Source organism: Lepidothrix coronata, unplaced genomic scaffold, assembly GCF_001604755.1.
Source record: "Lepidothrix coronata isolate B3197 unplaced genomic scaffold, Lepidothrix_coronata-1.0 Scaffold194, whole genome shotgun sequence".
In the NCBI taxonomy this organism is placed as follows: Eukaryota; Metazoa; Chordata; class Aves; order Passeriformes; family Pipridae; genus Lepidothrix; species Lepidothrix coronata.
Window position 1 is genome coordinate 449,686 of NW_016690374.1, and position 23,509 is coordinate 473,194.

The 23,509-nt window shown below is 38.3% G+C and overlaps 1 protein-coding gene across 1 annotated transcript in view; it reads left to right on the top strand.

Annotated features, from left to right (window-relative positions):
- Positions 1-23,509, top strand: part of CRYL1 (crystallin lambda 1) — a 48,549-nt gene that overhangs the window by 13,734 nt on the left and 11,306 nt on the right. The window contains exons 4-6 of the mRNA XM_017831657.1: positions 10,148-10,309; positions 14,499-14,693; positions 22,830-22,935. Coding sequence (XP_017687146.1) covers positions 10,148-10,309; positions 14,499-14,693; positions 22,830-22,935 — 463 coding nt within the window. The remainder of the gene's footprint in view (positions 1-10,147; positions 10,310-14,498; positions 14,694-22,829; positions 22,936-23,509) is intronic.

Consider the following 23,509-nt stretch of genomic DNA (forward strand, 5'->3'; position numbering starts at 1 on the left):
GTATGCCCATGGATAACAAATCGTACGTGTGCAACATGGTTGGCGCTATTTATGTCAGCTCATCAAACCATAGCATTAAATTTTAGTTTGATTCAAAGTGTTAACTAATACACAGTGGAAGTGGGCAGGCAACTTATTTGAACTAGTCTTCAATATTCTCTTGAAAGGAGGGTGGTGGAATAGAATGAAAGAATCTTAATCCTAGGCTCACGGCCTTATTTCAGCGACAAGCAGACTACTTTCTGGCTGAACCATATTAAACTCCAGAAACATTGCCTAGCACAGCTTTGAACCTGGAAGGACAAAATGTATTAATAGTAACTTATGAATGCAAGTGTTCTGACTTTGGTTACTTAAAAAATAACATACTGGTTGCATTATGTTAGTTGAATATAGAAGACTGAATTTTCTTGCTTAGTGGTATAACTTACTGATTAACTTGTTAGAAAACTTCCATGAGAACTGCATTTCTTTACCCTGGATTTTGGATGGTTAAATCTTAACTTCTTTTCAGATTTTGGCCTTTCTAGAGTAAGTCTACTTCAAGCTTTAAAAATTTTCTTGGATGTTTGCACTCCATGAATAAATTCTTCAGACAGTTGCCTTCTTTGTAATTTTCATGGGACATAACACAGATGGGATGATGAAGTAAAAAGTGGAACTTCTTAAATTCTATTAGTGAAGATATAAAAGTGAAAAAGGTGCAAGAAATTATTAGAAGGACTGAGTAAGAAGAAAATTTGTAACTGTAATGTCATGAACCTTTAAAAACAAAGTGTGCCTCAATGCATGTTTTTATATATTCCCTCTCTTGACATTTTCATGAAGTAACTTGTCTTGAGTAGTGTGCTTTGCATCAACTTCAGAAGGAAGTTAGTCCATATTTTGCTCTCAACCTGAGTATTCACACAGTTTCAGAACTTTTCTGTGCTACTTAAAGTGCATGACGTGCAGTATTTAGGTGAATGTACACTGCAAGCTCTTGTATCACTAGAAGCTTTAATTCTGAAGTAAGTTTTCCATTAGCTGAAAACTCCATGAGACAAATTAATGGATATGTTTGTACTATAATGTCCCTGGCACGGGACTATCATCGGTGAGGTAAATGTTTCTTAATATCGTTCTCTTGGCTTTCCTGCATAAATATGTGATGACTTTTGCCTTTTGTTCTTGTGTGACTACTGGGTACTGAGCATCTTACTATGTCTTTCTTTATTAAAACCACCTTTAAGGGCATGTGTGTCTATTTTCTAAATAATATAAACTGAATAGAAGTCAGTGTATGATCTCTTACTGCAGCGCTAGTAAAACAAAACCAGTTAAATGGAACAGTTTACTAACTGAATAATAAAGTTTACTGGCTCTCAGAGGAAGATAAGGTGACTAACTATTGGTGAGATCTTACTCTTGACATCTGAGCTGCAGTGTGTTCTGATGAGTTGTGAGGGTTGGTCAGGCTAGTTGAAGATGGACATAGGAGGTGGCTGAGATGTGCACTCTAAACCCATCAGTTGTGCTGTGGCATGGGACCGAGCAGACTGGGCAAGGGAATTAAATTAAACTTTTAACTTATACCTTGTGTTCTTGAGGTATTTATCCTTTTTGCTTTTAAAAGAACTCTGCCTAAAAGCCTTTGAACAGTATCTTTATCTCCTGCCCCCCCCCCCCTTTAAAAGGAGAGGGGTGCGTGTGTGTGGGATGGTTGTATCCCATTACACCTGCAGGCTCTCTTGAGCTGGTGATAACAACACTAATATAGATCTTCAACCTGGTATCTTTTAGGTATTGGAGGCTCGTTTATCTCTCCCAGTTAGACATATTTAGAAAAACAGTGTTAACAGCTTTCAAAAAGCCTGGTGGTGCCTCAGAATGCAAAACCACCATTGACTTTGGAGCTTTGACAGTAGGTGTCTCATGTCTCTGGTCATAAAAATTAGTTTTTCACTGTCTGGTACCAATTTCTACCCCTAGCTTTTGTTTTGCTTTCCTGATGGCTTTTCAAGAACCCCTTTACTTCTGGGAATAAGGAATTAGCTCCAGACAGTGGGTGAAGATGTCTTCAGCTGCCCTGAGCTAGTAGGCTAGAAGACCATACCAGTTTGGAAGCTGTGTTAGTGTTTCTACCTCTGTAGAAACAAAACTGCTGGAAGGCAGAGTGTGCAAGCATTGCAGTAACATGGCTTCTTCTGGATTGAGCCTTAGACAGACAAACATGGGTCTGTTTACTTTCAGCTGGGTAAATATAACCTTAGGCCTGACTTTACCCTACTTATCTTAACCGCTGGCCTGAGGCACCAGAAGTTGTGTTTTGGCTTCTGAGGGAACAGGTTTTAAGCATGTGACCTGACTTGCTGTCTCTGTAGATGTTTTGAGAAAACTCTTCCCCATTTTAGGGTTTGAAACCATCTGATCTCAAGAACTTGCTGTAAAACATTTTATCAAGTCAGTGTTTGATATGAGCTGAAGGATGCTTAGCTAAAGAGCTTGCCAGTGTCACTGCAGTGGTGCTGCTGCTGAATGGACTTATGTCCTTCCAAACTTTCTAACATTCATTCCCCATCTATTCTCTGCATGTAACAGCTGATGTTGTCTGCCATTGCAGTCTTGAATATGGTTTTGGTCGCCATTTCAGGAGGTTGTCATTGCCAAAACTGTCATTCTGCCTAACAGAATGCCAGTGCTCCCTGGTCTCTTTTCTGGGGCTGTATTGTGTTTCCATTGCCTTTCTTAGATCACTTTCCCTGTTTTTCAGGGTGGATGGGATCAGGGTAGAAGAAAACAGAGAAGATCTAGTTCTTTGAGATGTGGGGAGGACATGTCAGTCAACAAAGAGCAGTAAGATCTCAAAGAGGTTGAGGGAGCAAAAAGGATCTTCATCTGTCTGTCTGTCTTTTAAAAGTTTTGTAGGACATGAGAACATCATGGAAAATGGTGGATCTCTTCATGCCGTGATACTAACACGAGGTGAAGCAAAATGTCTTCATTTGTTGTATTTGTTTTAAACAAACAAACAAACAAAAACAGCCAAAAAGCCACCCACTTCCCCCAAACCCTCCCAAATCTGTGAGTTTGATTTTAGAAAATGTAGTTCTGAAAACTAGTACTTCCTCAAATCCTGTTTTGTGTTTTCCGGTAAAGGTTGAACAGACACTTGTAATTCAGTCATTTATTCTGCACGGTATAAAATGGCAGTAACTTGATATTTTTATTGCTCATGTTCTTTAACAGAGTATGTTTCTGAACTGCAGGAAAGTACCAAATGTTTCTATCCAAATGCCGGATTTCACCTCACCTAAATGTTGTTTACTTGTGCAGTATCATGTGGTAGACAGTCTTTCATGTCACTCAAGAGGTAGTGATTTAAGAAGCATCAGATTTCACACTGGTATGAGCTCATATATTCAAGACAAATAAGAAGTTATCACTTCAGATCTGAAGTGATTTATAGCCCTAATTTTTTTTTTAATTAGATTAGCCTGAAATTGCTGGTGCTTTAACTAGTGCCTTTACAACTGCTCCATAATAAGCTTACTCATCTACTGTTCTTTTAGTTGCTGGGTTCGAATTCTGTTAAAGCTTTCCTGAATATGAACTTAACTGTGTTCTAAAAGCCAGGCACTTGTAGATTTGCTGTAAGACATTTTTATAATTACATTTTGAATGGAAATTTAAAGAAGTTTAAATGCTATAAATAAGAGTTAAACTTGAATGGGGTCTGTGTGTCCCCGCCAGCCCCCAGTGCTCTGTTCCTCAGTAGAACAGTGTATGAGAAAACCCTTTATCAGAAGATTCACCTTTACTTTTGCTGCCATACTGGCTACTGAGTTACGCAAAATCAGGCTGGAAGGGACTGTAGAGGTTACTTAGGCCAACCCTGGGCCAAAGTCAGGCAGGATCAGTCATGCCTAGACAACTGTGTGTCAAAACTGTGTTAACCTGTTCTTAAAATCCTCTTGTGGTGTGATTCCTTCTCCTCCCATGTTAAGCATTTTACTTCAGTGCCTACATAACCCATAGAAGATCTGTAACTGAAGCCCCAGGATGTGAAACCCGCATACCTTTATTTTATTAATATTTTTTATAATTGTGTCACATGGTGATAATGTGGCCCTGTCATTCCTAATAAATGGCCAGTCTGCTTTTCAGTTAAAGGTGCTGCTCTCCTTATCATACTTTCTTACCTTTGGCTTACAGGAAGGGATTATTAAGATAGTTCAGTTTCAGAGTAAAAGTCTTGGTTGCCAAGGCTGTGTGGCTTGTTTTTGGCTAACCAGAGTTGGTTTACATCTAAGGAGTCTTTTGTTGCCTAAGATATTTTTGTTAATGATCTGGTATTTGGACATGTGCTTGGAACCATCTTGGAGGAAGTTGTGTACCCACTTAAGTGGAATGAGTATCTCTAAAGGGGGAAAGGGGCAGACAGCCTGATGAGCTTCTGTTCTCTTGTGTGCATTCCACTGGATTTGGTTTCTGGATCACCTCCAAGGGTTTCAGAGTTTTTGTGGTGGTTCATTTTGGTTTGTTTTTTTTTCTCCTTCCTCATTTTAACTGATCAAAATGCTGACACTGCAGTGAAAGGTGTGGTAGCCTCTGGACTTCCTTCAATAACAGCTGTGTGTATGTGTCTCATCCCAAACCCATGCAGTGGTGAACACGAGTGTGTGTGTCTCCTGGACAGCTGCTGTCCCTGCTTTTAACCTGAGATGAGGGTAACAACACTTTATAAAAGGAGACTAAAATAAATATGTTTTCCCATCACCATCTTTGCAGTTTGAAATAACGAATTTTTATTTGTCATCTTGTCTTAATTAATGTTTTGGTATACTGTTAGATCCACATACTATCCGTCTTTAAAGTGCTTCAGTTTAAAACTATTTTTGAGAGGAGCATGACGGAAAATTCCAAAATACTTGAAGTAAAATATTTGCATTTGAAATGTGTAATGATTTACCAAACCTATTCAACGTATGAAAAAATTAGATATTTGAGCTAAGTTGTAATGCTTAACAATAATATCAGAAGAAAAATTGATATTCTGATTTAATAATTTATTCTGATATTAAAAGTATGGTTTTATATGTCTGCTTGTTTCAGTAGCTGAACTCCAAAACTCTGCAGTCAAAATGTCACATTTTTTGATTGCAGGTGGCGTAGTTCCCCAGGTCTGTGTGTGTGACTTATTTGTTGAGTAGAGTTCACTTCAGTGTCTGACATGGAAAACAAAAGAAAAAAGCTCCAGTTTCCTTAATAGAAGGTGCATGGAATGGAAATACACACCTAAACTCTGCAGGAGCAGACATGTCAGTATAAAAGCCTAAATAGAAATAATAATAATACTAATAATTAGGACTTAAATAGTAGTGAGCACTTTAAACACTATTTGGCTTAAAATATAATTTGACTTTGATGTGAATTGAATAAAGTGGTGGTAATGACAGAAACACAGCAGTCTGTATGCAAGAGGGAACAAATAAATGCAATCTTGTAACCTCAACTTTGCCAGTAATATTAGGAGAAACAGAACTGGTTGTAAAATTGCAGGGTTTAGTTTGCAGAGAGTTTATTGTAGCATATGTACTTCTTCCAACTAGGCTTTTACAAGAATGTTATTATTATTATTGTTATTGTTTAGATGTGTTAAAATTCTGTGGAATAGTTGTATTTGATTGTACAGTTCCTATCTCTACATAGTAATAGTGATTTGAAACCTGTATTTCATTTATTTAAATTTGCAGGTCTCCTCTTCAGGTATTTTTAATGTCTATCTTAAATTCAGGTTATCTCTATAAACAGGTCTCAGGTTTTTGTAGGTTTATGTTAATCAGGCTTTGTTTTAGAAATACAAATTCTGAAGTGATTCATTCAACTGAAAATAAAACAATTATGCCTGTCTTTTTTGAAGTTCTTTTCTAGTGGATTATAACTATAGAAGATAATGGAAGTATTTGTAGAAATGTATTTGGCACCAAAACTTTCAGAAAAGCTGCTTTTCTGAGATGCAGAACTCTTTGTCTCTTAATCCTGTGAAGATCTTTATATTCCTACAAAAAGCTGGATATTATGCGGTTCCTGTTGCAGGAGTGCTGACAGTCTGTGTCGAGCTTGTGAGATAGTTCGGTGCTTTGAAAACTGCTGCTACATCCTCATTCTATGAGAAGAGAGAATTGCTGTCACTTGACTCTGGGAACTGATCTACAGAAGTGCCTCGAAATTGTCAGCTAAATCACAGCACTGAAAAGCTGAGGCTGCTTAAAATGCTGTAAGTTATATGTGTATAAGTAGATGAACAGAGCCAGGGCTTCTGGCACATTTGGAGATCCTCACTTAGCTGCAGAAGGTGAAGAGCATCCTATTGCAATCAGACTGATTATGACTTTTAAGCAGTTTACCTACTACTTGAAACCCTGTTGAATTTATTGGGAAGAGGGAAGTCGCAGAACTCTTGAAAATAATTTTCTACCTCAGTTATGGTTAGGGGAAGGCTACAGAATGCTCTTGCATGGCAGTGAAGTGCAGCTTTTGGGGCTTAGGTGGTGCAAGGCGAAGATAAGAGGGGAGCAACTGCCTAGGGTGTTTGTTCCATGCTGAGAGCTAGCATGGAGAGAGCTCTGCCCTGATTAGATTGAGGGAGTTGCTTGAGCACTTATGGGTCAGGATTAACAGGACCACCACCAAGATATTGTGGTAGATCAGGAAGAAAAGGCCTTCTTCGGACAACTGGAAGAAGTCTCACATTCACAGACCCATGTTTTCATGGTGGGGCATCAACCACATCAATATCTGTTGGTGCGACAGCACAGGAGAACACAAAGAATTCGGGAGGATTCTGGAATGCATTCATGTGACTTCTAACACAGGTGATTGAGGAACAGAAGAGAGGATATGTTGTGCTGGATCTCATACTTACAAACAATGAAGAGCTGGTTGGAGATGTGAAGGTCAGGGGGAAGTCTTGCCTATAGTGACCATGAGATGGTAAAGTTGAGGATCCTTAGAGGAAAAGCAAGACAAAAACTGGGATCACAACTCTTGACTTCAGGGGAGACAACTTTGGCCTACTCAGGCCAAGATCTGGTTGGAAGAATCCTATGGTGTGGGATAGAGTCCTAAAATGGAGAGGAGTCTAGGAGAGCTCAAGATAGATCAATCTTCACTTGTGGGAATTTATATTATCATAAATCTTCTTATTAAGATTGCCAGGGAAGAAATGCTTTCTTGATTATATTTTGAATTTGCAGCAGCCAGAATCTAGTAAGGAGGTAGGAACTTGTCATTGTGCAACTGTGGCTCAGACTTCTTTATTCAGCAATTCCTTATGCAGGTGACTACCATCAGACTCCATACTCACTATTGAGAGGGCCCCAAGTGCTCCCTGTGACAAGATCTCCAGATGATCTAACAGAAAGTGACTTGCTTGTTGCTGAATGGTTGCTAATGTTTGACCTTCTGCATGCTAGTTTAAATATTTGACTTTCATCTTATATTGCCATGTTTGTGTAGACAATACCACTTATTTTAGTACCATACCACCGTATTGCAGTGCTTTGCTTGAGGCCATGCTTTGCTTCTTTTGCCTCCCAGTACTAATTAATAGCTTGGCAGCGATTCTTATTGCTAGTGTAAGGAAAAGGAATTTTGCAATATAGTGTTTTGGGTAGTGTTTTCCCAGAAAGTACAGGTGAGTTGCTGCCTTGGCACATTTGAGAATGGATGGGAAGAACCTGAGTAGATGCCAGCATTTAAATATAGATAAATGAAGTTGTGCACTTAGATGAGTGTGGGTGCATGTGGAGCACAGATGGTGGATAGCATGGTGAGAAAGTCTTATACAAAAACAGAGAGACACTGGATTTAAAGAGATAAAATTCCCTAGCTTTTCATGTACAGGCATTCCAGGGGTTGTGTCATATGAGTGCAACTTTTTAATTAGGGGCAACTAGACCTCAATCACCTTTATCAGGGTATTATCGTTAGCTAGGGGAGTGAGTCTAGTATGTGTTGATCTTTGTGTAGCTCTTTAAGAGTTCATATACTGGTGAAGTAGCTGCTATGTGTTCTCTGAATTCTCTGTATTTGAATAGTGTAATGCCTGTTACCTTTAACCTTTAAGCCTTTAATTCAGTACAACTCTTCCAGGAAGTGGGTTTTAAAAATTAGCAACTGTCATGTTTTGATTAGGCTGTTAAGAGATGTCTAATAAAGTTTAAATTGGAAGTCAGATTAGTAGCAACCTTGTTTAAGTGATCGGGCCTTGGAATAAAGGTTCACTGCAAGCAAGAAGTATGATCTTCCCTAAGAAAAGGGCACAGAAATATACAATGTCACTTGAAATGTGTAGAGGTGCATGTAACCTTTTTGCACTGATTGTTTGAGGGAGACTGTGGCAGCTTTAAAACTGTATCTTACCTGCTCTCTGTTTGATCTTTTCTTTCTCAGGGTAAACAGAGTAGCTTCAGACCTCTCCAGGCTCCATAACTGATATCAAGTGAGGTTCCTATTTAATGGATTGTTTAGAGTTTAATTTTCCCCCTGTTCTTTAGGGAATTGGTGTCTCTGAGAAAATAATTGCATGCTTGAGAACAGAAACTTTATTGCAGTGGTCCAACAACCTGAAAACAATTGTGACACTATACGAGAAACTTCAAGCAAATGGCCCATTCAGAAACCTTACGTAACCATGGCAGGTTTGAGTTTCCAGCAGATTTGAGTTTGCCTTTTTGATTATCATCTGATGTGAGAGCAGGCTTAGAGTTTCAAGTTCGCAAACCTATTCAGAGCAGCTCTTTTATTAGCTTGAACAGTATCTGCAGAGTTCTTGTCATCTTTGGCTTTGCTAAAAGAAACCATTTAAACCTAACCAACAAGCAGGGATTCTGGAACTATGAGCAGAGTATCATTTTGTTTTGATAAGGCCATCTAATACTTTGGGCTCTATCTGAAGTTCTTAAATGACCCTGTTTATCTCTTCTGCATCATGGAACCTTTAGTACTGTTCCATGAAACGTATTTTTTAAGACTTCAAATTACTTTTAACCCATTCACTCAATTAAAAACTCTGGCTCTGGGCATTCCTGCCACTGAGGCTGTGAAGCTGAAGATATTAAATGTAAATTTTGGATTATGTCATGTGTGGCATTTTTCCCTACCCCCCATGTGCATTTCAGCATAACAGGAAAGACGGAATGAAGTACTGACAGGTGGGAGAAGGTTAGAGCTGGAAAAGAGCAGGTATTTTCTGTGTTTTAAGGGGAAAGCTGAGGTTTTGCAACTTTGGGATCCATTTTGGATTTTTTTTAAACCCTTCCAAAAACCCCAGAAAACAAGCTGGCTTTGTTCTTCTGTTTTCCTCTTGCAGACAGAAGTATTTTCTGTTGATTGTAGGATCCACTGTAGTTACTCTCCCATGTCCTTGCTGCTCTCAGATTAGTGGACTTCTGCATTCTCTCCTTCAGGCAGCTCCTGGAAATAATTTTGGAAATCTAGTTGCTGTAGATTGTGGCTCTTGGCTCATACATGTGAAATTTCACACAATACTGTAGAGCTGAACATGCTTGGTAGCTCTGGGAGAAGTTTTGATAGCATGCATTCTACTTCAGAAATCTTTCTCACATTAAAACTCTTAAGTATCTCCATTCATGTCAACTCTGAGAATTGTTTCAGTGCAGGTTGCAGAGATGTACCTTGGCATCTCCTGCCGTAGTTCTGTAGATTGTAAGTTTGTCTTCTTTTGAGATACACCTCTTTATTTCTATCTTGTCTGAGAGAGAACACTGACTACTATCATGTGATATTCTCTTTAAAAATAAAAAGGAGGCCCAGTCTTATTCTTCTGTACTGTGTTATCTCTGTATGTGAGTAAATGTCTACACTTCAGATAAAGTAGAATCATTTGTTTTGTGTTATATCTCCTGTGGTGTGTGGTGGTCCATCTTCTGCTGTAGAGAAACTCTTGGGCTTTCCCTTTCTTTATCAGTGGGAAGGTATTTTTGTGTTATGGCTTACTGGTATACCTAGTTTGATTAAAATAGATGGTTTGTGCTGAGTTCCTAGGTGTCAAGGTGGAATCAGTAGCATCTGGATTATATGGATATGGATACATACTATTGAACTAGATGATTTCTAATACTCATGTTTACTTTCATTCCAGGAATGCACTCCAGAAAACCTGGAACTTAAAAAGAAGATTTTTGGTCAGTTGGATCTTATTGTGGGTGACAATGTTATCTTGAGCAGCTCGACCTCTTGTCTCTTACCCAGCAAATTGTTCACTGGCCTTAAACATGTTAAGCAGTGTATTGTATCACATCCTGTAAGTATGATGGCATGTTTTTTGTTTTTGTATAGGCTGCATCCCAAACTCCTTCCTGCAGACTGAAAGATACAGAAGGGTTTTTGGAGTGTTTGTATGCAACTGTCAGTGTGCAGGGACCCAACTTTTCCAAAAAGGTGTAGTTTGTTCATTCTGTGAGCAGCAGCATTTACTAAATTGAGAGAATATATGCACGTTTCCTACTGTTGGCTCAATATGTCCTGTGTAAGCTCTTGTGCTCATACTGTTGTGTGTTTCTCAAACTACTGGCTTTCAAAGTGTTGGAATTCTGTGTTTTGAATACAAATCTCTAACATTGCCTACTTTCTTCTTGTGCTGTGGTTAGTCTTTTGTAGTATCCTTTTTCAGCTGCTTTTGAGTAACAGTAAGAATCCAAACACTGAGCTGCATGTGCTTGTCAGGTGATGATGAAAGATGGAAATGTTCGACTCTGGTTTCTTCAGATTTCTGGTGCAGAAGCAGTATACCTGAAAGAGGAATGAAGGAATGATGAAATGGAACAAATTGGACTTGGAGCTGAATTTGCATGCTTCACGACCAACTGGGACAGGGCAGTGATGCAGAAATGGCATGACTAGAGGTTGCAGCAGAACCTCAAAATTGCAAAGAGTACTTGTGAGCCTCTGTAGAGGTCTATGTAAAACTTGCAGACAGCAGTTTATCACATCTCTTCTCAGCATGGAAGAGCATTTTATCTTGATCACTGGGATTCTTACTGCTTTTGTTTTCTACTACTCAATAAGCTAATGGATTTGTTAGCCCAATGTTAATCTGGTGTTTGACCGATCAATTAAGAGGCCTGTGGTTGTGAAGGTGTACAGTATCTGGAGAAAGGTACTACTCTAGTTTCTGCAATTTGGTAACTGCATCCCTGAGTGTATAAAATAAATGTCAGTTCCATGGGCATGCTCAGGAACACAAAAATACAGCACTACTTTACTGTAGTGTCTGTACAGCTACCTGTAGCCTAATGCTGTAGTGTCAAAGCATTTGATCATCCCTTTCTGACACCCCTCCACCACCATCCTTGTACCTTGGGGTGACTGGATGGCAAAGGGAACAAAAGGATTGGTTTGTTTCTATATAAATAGGTTTTGATCCCTTTTAGTTAAAAAACAAAGTGAAACTTCAAAGTATGTATCTGTGCCTAGATTTAGCCTTTCTCCAGTTTGAAATTCAGTAGTTCCTTATGTCATATTTCCTGGACTATAACTTTCTGTAGTGCAAGAGAAGAAATAGCATTTCTTCTAGACTTCTGTATTAAGTAACTATACAATTTTATTTTTTTTTAACCAGTTCCTGGCCACCTGACTGTTTGTCAGTCTTTGATTTTATCGTACTCTGTCTTACTGTTTTCCCAAGTTGGTCTGTACCAGTTGACTTTGTTTAGTCTGAACTGCAGTCTTTATAGGAGCTACTCCTGAAACCAGGTTTTATCAGATCTGGAAAGGTAGCTAGTGTCTGCATAAGCATTTCCTAGGTTGCAGTTGTAAGGATATATGTATTTTTTCAAAGCAAACGCTCTAGAATGCCTTAAAATATCTTCATTGTTCTGAAACGGCTTTGCAGTCCAACTGAGACTATTTTCTTAGTAATCTCAGCTGTACTGAGTGTCCTGGAGAACCTGTAAGCCAGTGTACTCTTCTAGGGGCCTTTCTGCATCTGTTATATCAGGAAATATGCTTGCTTTGTAGTAGTCGATAGCTTTTGGTGGGGGTTTTTTGTTTGGTTTTGGGTGGTTTTGCCATTACTAAGATCTCAAACACAACACTAGGACTTGGTGGCTGCAGGAAGGAAGCAGCTCTGGAAGACACTGAAAACAAGTGTAGAATTTGAAAATTAATTAAAAGCTAAAGTTGTAGAGCCTCTGACACAGGTGAGGATGTTGAGATGAAATAAAATGAAGTGCCCTAAGCGCAGAAGCAGCTCATTCCTTTGCTTAACATGGTTCAGTAATTTAAAAAAAAAAAGAAATTAAATCCCATAGCACAGCTGTGTGATAGAAATGCACACAATTCTTACAATACAGAAATATGGAGCTAGAGGAGACTATGCCATTGAGTCAAGTCCCCTGTTGTACAGGAAACCCTTTAATCAAATCATCCTGAAAATGTATTAAACGCTATCTGTTAGTTTTTCTTTTAACTCCACTAGTCCTGTTAGAAGTTGTTTATGTCTTCTAATTTTTGTTCCAATCTAATTAACAGTCCATTAAAATGAATTTTTATGTATGTTGGTAGCTTTTGTGTAGCTTAATTCTTTTTGGTGTTTTCTTTGTCATATCCTTTCTTAGCTTTCATTTTCATAGACTAAGGTAACCTTCTGCTTCCTGAAATGCTTCTTATTTTTAGAAATCTTCCCCTATTCCTTATTTCATGTATGTTCTACCACTTTTAGTTTTTACTAACATCTATTATCTCACTCCTGAAAAATTGTCTTCCTGAGTCTCCTCAGTGTGCTCATGAACACACCCATATACTCCCCATGCCAAATTCATGAAATGGAATATTTCAATAAGATCATTGTCAACACTAGTCTTGGAAGAAATTTTTAATAGCTCCAGTCTCCCTCAATAATTAACTTGTCCTCTTTCTGATTGGAACTTGTGATATACTTGTGTGTTAGAAAAGCCTTCAGAGAATGTCCTGGTGCTTGTAGTGTTTTGGTCTTGCTCAGTTGCCTGACACCACACCTGTGATGGTATCCATCGCGCTGTTCTTGGCGTCAGTGGTGGCACTGCCAAAGAGACTGATGTGAGAGAGGCTATGTGAGACACAAGGCACTTTAAAGGGAATGAAGTGTGTTACATCAGTAGTTAGAGGAGATGTAACATACATCAGATTATGCATTGGTCAGACCCTACAGTAAAGGGAATCATGTAAATGCTGAGAAGAATCACAGAACCACAGAATATTCTGAGTTGGAAGGGACCCACAAGGATCATTCAAGTCCAGCTCCTAGCCCTGCGGAAGGACCATCCTTGAGAGTCACACCATGTGCCTGAGAGCACTGTGGAAATGCTTCTTGAAGTCTGTCAGACTTGGTGCTGTGACCACTTCCCTGGGGAGCCTGTTCCAGTGCCCAACCACCCTCTGGGTGAAGAACCTTTTTCTGATATCTAACGTAAACCTCCCTGACACAACTTCAGGTCATTCCCTTGGGCCCTGGTCACCAGAAAGAACGTGTAGAGAGGAAAGACTGTTTGCATGTTGCTGGGACTAAATCCCATACTTGCATTTACATGAGCATAGTAAAGAGTGGTTGACAATAAGGGAGCATGATGAAAGAATCAGTGCTTAATTACCATCCTTTAAATGTTAATGTTATTCCTAGTAGTCATTTATGATATGCTAGCTTCTTCTATTGCCTGGAAACTAGATGGAAAGCTGAGTTTAACACTTTAGGAGTAGGGCTGAAGAACTGCTACTTTGGAAAGAGCATGCAAGGCAGTGTTTCTCTCTGTAACGCTGTGACCTAAAGAGCTTTTAGCTGTTTCCAGAATCTTCTTAAAGATTTTTTGGTTTTTACTTCAAAAATACATTACACAAAGCTCTTGATTTGATGAGAAATTACATTTGGGAAAAGTCAGGGAGAGGTAATTTTTTTTTTTTAAGTACAGTGTTTGAAGGTAACCTGTTCAGCAACATTTTCAAAGTATGTTTTATGTGGTATCTGTTACTGTGTTTAGCATATATTTACAGGCTTGGGCCAGTAGCAGCTTATCTATTAAGTGTTGCATCTTACAGGTGGTGTTTAGCAATACTTTTATTATAAAGCTCCTGAATATCTAAAAGGAAATGCCTTAATTTGGAAAGACAAGTGGTGACCATATGACTTAAAACAACAAGCAGCCTGAATATTGAGAAAGCATCAGTTACTCAAGTCAATATAAAGTCTTATAGTACTGTTTGAGTGCTGTCATCTTTAGTGTAGCTCCATGAACTTTGCTGGGATTAAACAGAGTTCAAGTTAGTGCAAGATTAATTACTTTTTTTTAATTTGAATTAATGCACCAGCTTTTATTGGATTGGTGAAGTCTTTCAGGATCAGAATATCAGGCTTACTGTGTTCACTGGAAAATATTCAAGCTAGTAGCAGCTCTAAAGATCTAAAGATATTACCTTGTTCCATTAATGGTTGACATTCTTCTTTTGTGTTTCTTCTTGAGGTAAATCCACCTTACTTTGTGCCGTTGGTTGAAATTGTTCCTCATCCAGAAACAGATCCTTCTACTACAGAGAGAACATATGCCCTAATGAAGAAGATTGGTCAATCTCCTGTCAAACTAAACAGAGAAATTGAGGGGTTTGTTCTGAATCGACTACAGTATGCAGTGATAAGTGAAGCCTGGAGACTTGTGGGTGTATGTATATATTTTTTTTGTTATCTACACACACATTTGGTCAGTTTTGTAGATGTGACAAGTGAGATCTATATTTAAACTTCCTATAAATCTGTGTCATCTTTGTTAAACTGTCCCTTATGAACATGAAATATATATTTAACATATAGATTAAAATCAGTAAGAAGTGATGTCAGTTACAAATAGCAAAGACTGGCAAAAACAAAGTGATATGTGATCATAACAACTATTCTTTATCCTTCTTTCTTTTCAGAATATTGTTATTTTCAGAACAATAAAAAGAAAAATCCTAAAAGCATAGAAATCAAAATACCGATTTTTCTTTTTTGTAGGCTGTCTCGTAATTTCCTTTTATTTTTTTTAATGTTGCTGGCCTGCTGGACATTGGTTATTAAAATAATATTTGAAATGGTTTTCCCTTTGGCCTTTCAGGAATTGCACTCAGGTTCAACTGTTACTTGATACTTGTAGGTAAAGACAGATTTCTGCTTCTCCTGCCCATTCAGACTTCTAGCTGAGAATCATTTGTTTGTGTCCCTTCAGCTTTTCTCACAGTTACCTGTTCTGTGCTGAAAAGTCTGATCTTTCATCAGCAGGAGCTGAGTTATGAGTCTGTTGCTATTCTCTTGAGATGAGTTTCAACTGGGCTTAAATAGGGCTTACTTTTTTGTTGTAGAGAGTGTTTTGACTTTTCAAGCTGTTTAAAACAACCACTCACACAAATATAGGTAAAGATCTTTAAGGTAATATTATCATAAATAAAGCTACTCTTTTTCCAAAGAAGTATCTCAACATAGTTGCTGAACTGATTTTGCTTACCTGTACCTGGCTCTCGCTAGCAACATAATACAACAATATAAAGGAGGTGGTGAATAATAATAAGGAAAACAATATTGTTAGGAAGGAACTGATCTTCTGCAGATATTTATTTAAATTTTAAAAATTGCTTTCGTTATTAAACATTTAATACAAAGTCTCAAGTTTATGAAAAGAAAAACCCCTTCAGAAAGCTGTAATTATGTTGAAAGACATAGGATAGAAAGGGTAGTAACACAGGATAACAGAATACTTGGGGTTGGAAGGGACCTCTGGAGATCATCCAGTCCCACCCCCTTACTAAACAGGTTGCACAGGATCACGTCTAGGTGGTTTTGAATATCTTCAGAGGAGAGTACTCCACAGCCTGTTGCAGTGCTCCATCACCTTCAAAGGAAAGAATTTTTTCCTTCCTATTCAGATGGAACTGTCTGAGTTTGTAGTTTGTGCCTGTTGCCCCTTGTCCTGTGTGCTGGGCACCACTGAAAAGAGTCTGGTCCTATCTAAATTAACCTCTAAATTATTTTTGAAACCATAGAAATACTGATGAAAAGAAATATTTTTGAGAATAAAAATGTAAAACAACTACTACAAATTGTGGACAAGGAAGGTAAGTTCATGAGAAGAAAGGTAGCTGAACTGCAGCATTCCCTTCTTGAAAGGGAGAGATCTGACGCAGAATAAGTCATTCTAAGAACAAGGTTTTTGGACGAAGAAAGAGTAAATGAGTAATGACAGACCGTGAAAGAGAAATGGAACTTCTCTGAGGATCATAAAACTGAAATATGAAGTTGATGAAATACTAATTTAAGTGCTGTTTTACGCACTGTCTAGCAAAATACTGCAGAAATGGAAGTTAGCACATCGTAGGTCTTTTAAAAAAATCACAGAGTCTTTGGGAAATTGGGGACCAGTAAGTCTGATAACGTGTAGGCACATTGATATAATACCCTTGGTTAGCACAGATATTCAGGCAATAATGCCTCAAAAATCTAGTCGGATTCTTTCACATCTCTGAGGGCAAACTCAATTGTGGAGGCTGCTGCCATAGTAACCTAAGATGCTAAATTTGAATGGGATCACTTAGACACATTCATGTTAGACTGTGCAGAAGCAACCTCCAGTTGTCAAAAGTCTCAAAGACTGGACTGCTGGGAGCTGAGGCAGTACATATCATTGAAAGTATCAATCTGTGTTTGGTCTTCAGCTGTGGAAAGAGTGCAAGAACACTTCATGGGTTACTATTGAAAGGAGGTGTTGAATTGAGGTGAACCTTTAGTATGAACCTGTATGGATGCTTTTGTGTGGGTGGTGGTTATGTGAGTAGTGATAAAATAGGGCTTGAAGCACTGACAGATAATTAAAGTTGTTTTTGTTGTGCCTCATCGAAGTTTTCAAGTTGTTCTGTTCTTGTATAAACTTACTGCATTTCAGGCAAATGTACGTTTAAACTGTAACAGCTTTGGTGGCTGTATTTCCATTCCAGAAGCCTGAACAAATAGCAGCTGTCAAAGCTGTATAGTTTCAGCTCTGTGACTTCAGGCTGCACAATGCCTTTGATGGAAGGAGAATCACTGCAGATAGGTTAGAGCTGCAGGCCTGGGGCAGTTTGTTTTTCTACTGTTGTGCTGCCAACATAGTAATTTTTATTGCAATTCATGTTCTTTTGGTGTTTTCCACTTTCCAAATGGAGAGGAATACTTCTTGCTTCTAACTGTTAAGTCACTTTTCAGATCTTATTGTTGAAAACATCAGCCTCCTCAACTCTTAGTCTTTGAGAGACTCCTAAAAATCAAGTTTTACTCACATTGATTATATCTGTAACAAATGTTTTCCTTACTCTATGTAGCACCTGGGGGTGGAAGATAAACTGCAAATGATAGCAGGAGGAACATACTAATAATGCATTCTTGACCAAAATAACCACACTGTTAATCCTGTGAATGCAGGACTGGACTAGATATGGGAGTGGGAATTGTGGAGTTAAGATGATAAAAAATTAAGAGGCCTGAAAGTTGAGGTTTGAATTGTAGGAAGGTAGGAGAATGAAAACTGATTTGGAGACGTACAATTAGGTGCTGAGAACTTTGGTCATGTGGACAATTAGGGTTAAAGGATGCAGAAGTTTGACTTTACAAGAACCTAGAAGCAAAGACCATAAATTCATTTATGGGTTTAAAAGATGTAATTCAAGCAAGTGCTTCCTTATGAGGCAAGATTGCTACAAAGAGATGTTTCATTTTGGATGTGAGTTACTTTTTTTGTGACAAGATGTCTTTTTGACCCTTGTTTTGACTTGCATGTCATGAGCACATGGGCAATGCAGGTGTTTGTGGCAGGAACTTTTTGCATCAGTTATCTTTGTCTCCTCATGCTCCACACTTATTCCATGAAAAAGCAGATACCAGGAACACTCCAGTCTGTCTCTTTAAGGATTGAGAACTTTCTATAGGACTTCATAGCCTATGTGAGACTGAGGCTCTTGTAGATTTCTTGGTTATGTTTTCAGTCTTTAGGTCTTTGGTAGAAGTGTTGCAAAACTGATGATTATGAGAGTAAAAGATGTACTGTGAAGTCGAAGATCTTTATTCCTCTCAACCCTAAATTTTGATATTACTAGTTTGGAACCATTAGAATACTCTGTAGCCAGTAATGAAAAATATCTCAAACTGCTTTCTCTGTTAGTCTCTGTTACCATTTATTTACTTTCTCACATCTCCATTGACAACGGTCACAGGTCTATCTGATTGTGTTCATAATTCCTTGGAGCAGAGACTTACTGCCTTTATTTGCCTGGGAAGCACCCTGTGCACTGTGGACAGTATTACTTTTGTCCTTTTACTAGTACCAATACATTTTATAGTAGTTTGGGATTACATTGCAAAAGCTTGTTAGTTAAATAGCTTGACTTTGTCTTGTTCTGAAGGTACAGTTTTGATAGACATAATCCAGAAAATAACAACCAAATGGTTTCACCAACACTTCAGAAGTCACAAACCTTACTCTGAATATCTAGGACTGTCCTTTAACTGTGGATTATTGAGTGGAATCTTAACTTTTTGAAGTATTTTTTTAAGCATCACCTGGAATTTTCCAGAAGGTCATAAAATACAGCAGCAGAGATAACAAAGGGAAGATGACAGTTTTTTAGCCTTGATATAATTTAGGAGTTTCAGATGCTTTTAAGAATGCATTAAAACTGCTTTGCAGGATGGATTGTGTAAATGTCTTAAGAGTCTCTGCTTCCCTCTGCATAAGTTTTTAATACTGTCTTAAATGTGGTTTTTTTTCTTCATAAGTGGGCTTTCTTTTATGTTGTAGTCATTGTAAAAGACGAGAATGGGCAGCCTGCCATTTTTGTTAATCTTTCGGAAAATAAAGTCACACCATTTTAATTTGTTTTCACAGCGGTCAGATGCATTGTCTTAAATCCCTAATTTATGTACCCTTCCCTTCTCAGGTGATTAGCTTAGCAGTCCTTAAATGCTGGCAAGACTTATTAAATTCCAAATTCCTTACTATTAATTATATTTCAGCATTATACAGAGGACCTTTCCAGAAGATCAAAAATAACATATAGGGTTAAACATCTAGTTACAGTGCCCCATGAAAGGGGAACATCGTAAAAGGAAGTTGAAAGGGACAGGGATAAAAAAATGTTGATATTAAGTGTTTCTTACAGTGTGAGGTGAGTGAAGGTGCCATGGAAGAAGGAAGATAGAGGCCAGCAAAGTAGGTGTGAAGTGTGTAGGACAACAAGTTTCTCAAACATTATGAAATGCGCAGAGATGAAGCTGGTAGAGCGATATAGGAGAAAAGTTATCTGCTCAAAATGACAGGACTGGAAAAAGATCTCATCAGGGTGTAGACGGAAGGGACTTCATTGAAGTGATAGTGAAGAGAAGGGTGTAAGAAGTGCTGCTGAGAGAGAATGCATATGTTAGTGGCAATCAGAAAAAAAAGAATACTGGATTTGGGAGATACAGAGAATGAAGTGGAATGAAGAATGAAGATTTGAAGACAGAAAGTATATGGTCCAGGAGGCAGTGGAGTCCAGAATAACTCTATAAACAGACTGGAGTGAGTAGAAGAACATGATGAATTGGTAGAACGAAAAAAAGTGAGATTGGGGGGTTTTGGCCATGCTACATCTAATATAATTACAAACCAAGTTAGTGACAGAAGTTGCGATGTGAGTGTGAGTCACAGATATAAAGACTGTTGATTAAAACCAAACAGATTGGGTCAGAGCATAAAGGTGGATACTGCAGAACCACTGCATGTTTTTGGAGAGGTGAAAAGGGTCCCTGCATAGAGAGAAGCACTAATAGAATACCAAAGGCTCATTAGGACAGTACTGTGGCATCACTCGAGATTAAAATTTTGAGGAAAATGAATTTGTGATGTCATAAGAAGTGTGGATGATTCTGAGCTGGTCTAGATTTTGAAGTTTGACTGGCCATTGGGACCACTGAGGATTCTGGTGGAATTTATTTTAAATTAAGAGCTTAATTCTGTAGCTTCAAGAGCTTCTAGTGAGCTCTTAATACACTTCCTCTTCCCTCTGACAAGTGCTGGAGGCGAAGGCTTACAAGCAGGGTAATCCAGGATGAAAACTCCCCTTGGGAAGATTATTTCACACCTAGACTTAATGAAACTGGGTTGGAACTCTTTCTTGTTTGGTGCTTAGCATAAACACCAATCCTTGTGGAAGACACTTTGCTAACCTTGCACCCACCCTGCTGAATCATTCCACCAGTTTATGATGTCCTTAACGTAAGTGGGTGTAGGATTATTCCCTAGGGGAGGATGGTCTAACTTGTTTATCATTTATGTGTTTTTAATTTCTGAAGAGAAAAAGCAAAAACCTTTTCTTTAAGAGAGTCTATGTGACAAGAAGCTGAGCTTGTGTGTATAAAATACTATATCTCTCAGCTCAAGGGATCTGTCATGTTTTCCTCCCAGTAGCAACAATTCTTGCCTTTTAGCACCTGTAAATATCAACTGCAGCTATAGTCAAAAGACCAAGAGCAAAGCACTCATGTCATGACTCAGAGGGCACCTGGTCTTCAAATGTCAGTATCAAAGCTGAGGACTATGGTATCAAAATAAATAAATAAGTTTTTAATTTGAAAATTAATTTGCAATTATTCTGAAGTGCTTCAAGAGCCTGTTAACTCTTTTAACGCTATGTTTACAGTTTTTAACTGCTGCTGTGGTTCAAATGCTTGTCCGGAATTTGTGGTTAATCTTTTGTCCACAAATACATGTCAACTGGGGTGGGGGTGGGGAGAAACAAACACTCATCAAGCACAGCTTTACCAGCACAACTCATTGTTTGAATGAAGCACTCCCAACAGAAGAGCACTTTTGTTGACTTTGCTGACGTTGTTCAGAGAAGTTGTGTTGCCACGTCAGGAGAAAAAGCTTTCACAGAACCTATGATGCCTGTGTTAGTTGCACTGATGCTGGTCTGCAATCTGAATTCTGTCTGAGGTTTTCATTTAGTCCCGTCTTTATGCAGACCTTTCTGTCTGCCTCTAGATGAGTTACTTTACCATGCTTTACCTTTAAGTTGAAGAAAATAATGCTTTCTTATCCCTGCCGTTTACTGTCTAATTAAATTGTTACGAGAACCATGTGTTCCATATATAATGCATAGATCTTAATAATTCTGTTAATGTTTTCAAGGTAGAGTTATAAAGTCATCTGGAACAGGGATTCAGACAGGCTTGTTTTTGATAAGAGCAACTGACAAGTTGAGACTTGAGATCATCTTATAAATGTCTCTATTTAAGCCTGAGATGACAAAACGATGTCTGTGGCCAGCTGTAGAAGTTATGTTGGTTCTTGGCTTATAACTTTCTTTTAAAGCAACAGTAGATGATGTAGATGATGAACACAGGAAGACACTGTGGGGTGAGAATTAAGTCACTTAAGATGGGATTTCTGCAATGTAGACTTTGACATCTAAGATCCTTACTCATCTTTCAATCGGTGAGGAGAATTAGGCCCTTTTAAGACACAACTCATCTATTCTAGGAGCCTGCTTTAGGATGCTGATTTCCTTTTTCTCCCTAGTGATTACAAAGAGTCTAGATGTCTAGCTCAGATGTCACTGTCTACCACAGGTTGTTGTCCTGTATGCCTGTAACTCTAGCTGATGCCTGTGTGTTATAAAGGGGCATTAGAAGCAGTTCAGAACCTCTTCCGCCTTCCTAAACCTGAAGGAAATGTTTTCATGTCTCTGTGAATAAAGAGGACAAATTCTTGAAACTAAGCGTTGTCTGATAGAATTGGTTAGAACAAGTTTTAGTTAATTCATATCTTTCTAGTAGGTGAAAACAACCTCATGTAATAAATAGTATTCTCGAATAAATATGTTAAGGTAATGAACTGTAACTCATTTTTTTACAAGCTTTCCTGTGCTTGCCCTAACCTGATGGAGGCGTTGGCTTTCTTGTAAGTGCTACCATGTGGGTGGAATAGCAGTGCTCAGGTTTTAATACCAATATGCTTCATTTTTCATACTCTGTATCCTGCCAGCTCGGAAATGGGAGGCTGGCAATGAACTTGAGAACCCTGAGCAGGTTGAGACTGGGTAGGTTGAATGTTCGATGAGTTTTTTGGGAGGGAGTGGCAACTGCATTGCCTGCATGTTTGGTCCCAGCTTTTTTTGCAGGTGTCCTCAGGAGTAGTACCCACTGCTGCACTGCCATTCTGCTAACTGTGACTCTGCCCAAAAAATCCAAGCCCAAGAGAATTGAGGGAAGGTGTAACATTCAGCCAAAACTCCTGTATTTGAAAGAGTTACTATGGTACTTAGATTTGATATAAACTCTTCTGGTCATGTGGTATTAAGAGTGTCATGCTTGCTTGCTTCTCTAATTCTCAGTTTCTGGGGAAAAAAAAGGATATTGGTTAACATACACAGCTCTAGTTTAGTTTTAGTACATGAATTATTGAAAGTACTAAGTATCAGGCAAACTACTGTGTACAAATAGTACATACTGTATGTAAAAAGTATATTAATTTATAAATTAGAAAAATACTGTGAAAATGTATCAAAGTGTAGTTGGACTATGAAGTACAGCAATCTTAGAGATATGAATGAGTGCTTATACTGAACCATAGGAAGGCTTGCATAATAGATGGGCATTTCTGGCAAGCAGTTTTGTTTCTCTTTGCAAGCTAACTGCTATTTCTGACCTCAGTTTTTATTACTTCTTTAATTTTTTAATTATATACAAAAACTCTAAAATTTTATATTAAAAGCAAGCATTCACCATCCTTCCTTCCTGTTCTACTTTTGCTGCTTAGGAAGGAGTAATATCTCCTACTGATCTAGACCTTGTGATGTCTGATGGATTGGGAATGCGATATGCATTTATTGGACCTCTGGAAACCATGCATCTTAATGCAGAAGGTAGGTAGTTTAAAATGTTATGAATATGAAGGGAAGGCTTACATTGCACAAGACTCTGGAAATATTGTGTAATAAAACCATGTTAGGATTGCTGCAACTATGGCTTGTCTCTTTCTTTATTGTAATGGTAAGAAAGGGAAAATTTACCTAAAACTTGAGGTTGATGGAAGGAAATGGATATTGACTATTCTATTGTAAATGATCAGATGAAAGATGACAAATCATTAAAACACTAGCTGTGTAATTAATTTTTTCCAAGATTCATCCCAGTGCTTTGACAGCATTGCTGTACCCATAGTTCAGGACTGTCTGAGTGTCAGGAAAAGAAAGTATTGAAAAAGTTCAGCTGATAGTCCAGTGTCAACAGAAAATCACTTTCCATAGGTGAGTGCTGCCCTCCCCGAATTTGTAGCAAGAGCTTGGTGTAAATATCACTGGAGCTGATGTGCTTTGAGCTGGCTTAGATCCTGAGTGAAGTAAAATTACTTTAGTCACATAATACTGTGCATATGAAGTTGACTTGACAAAGCAGTCAAGTAATGGTTCAATATCTGTCTTGCATAATTAAGACAGA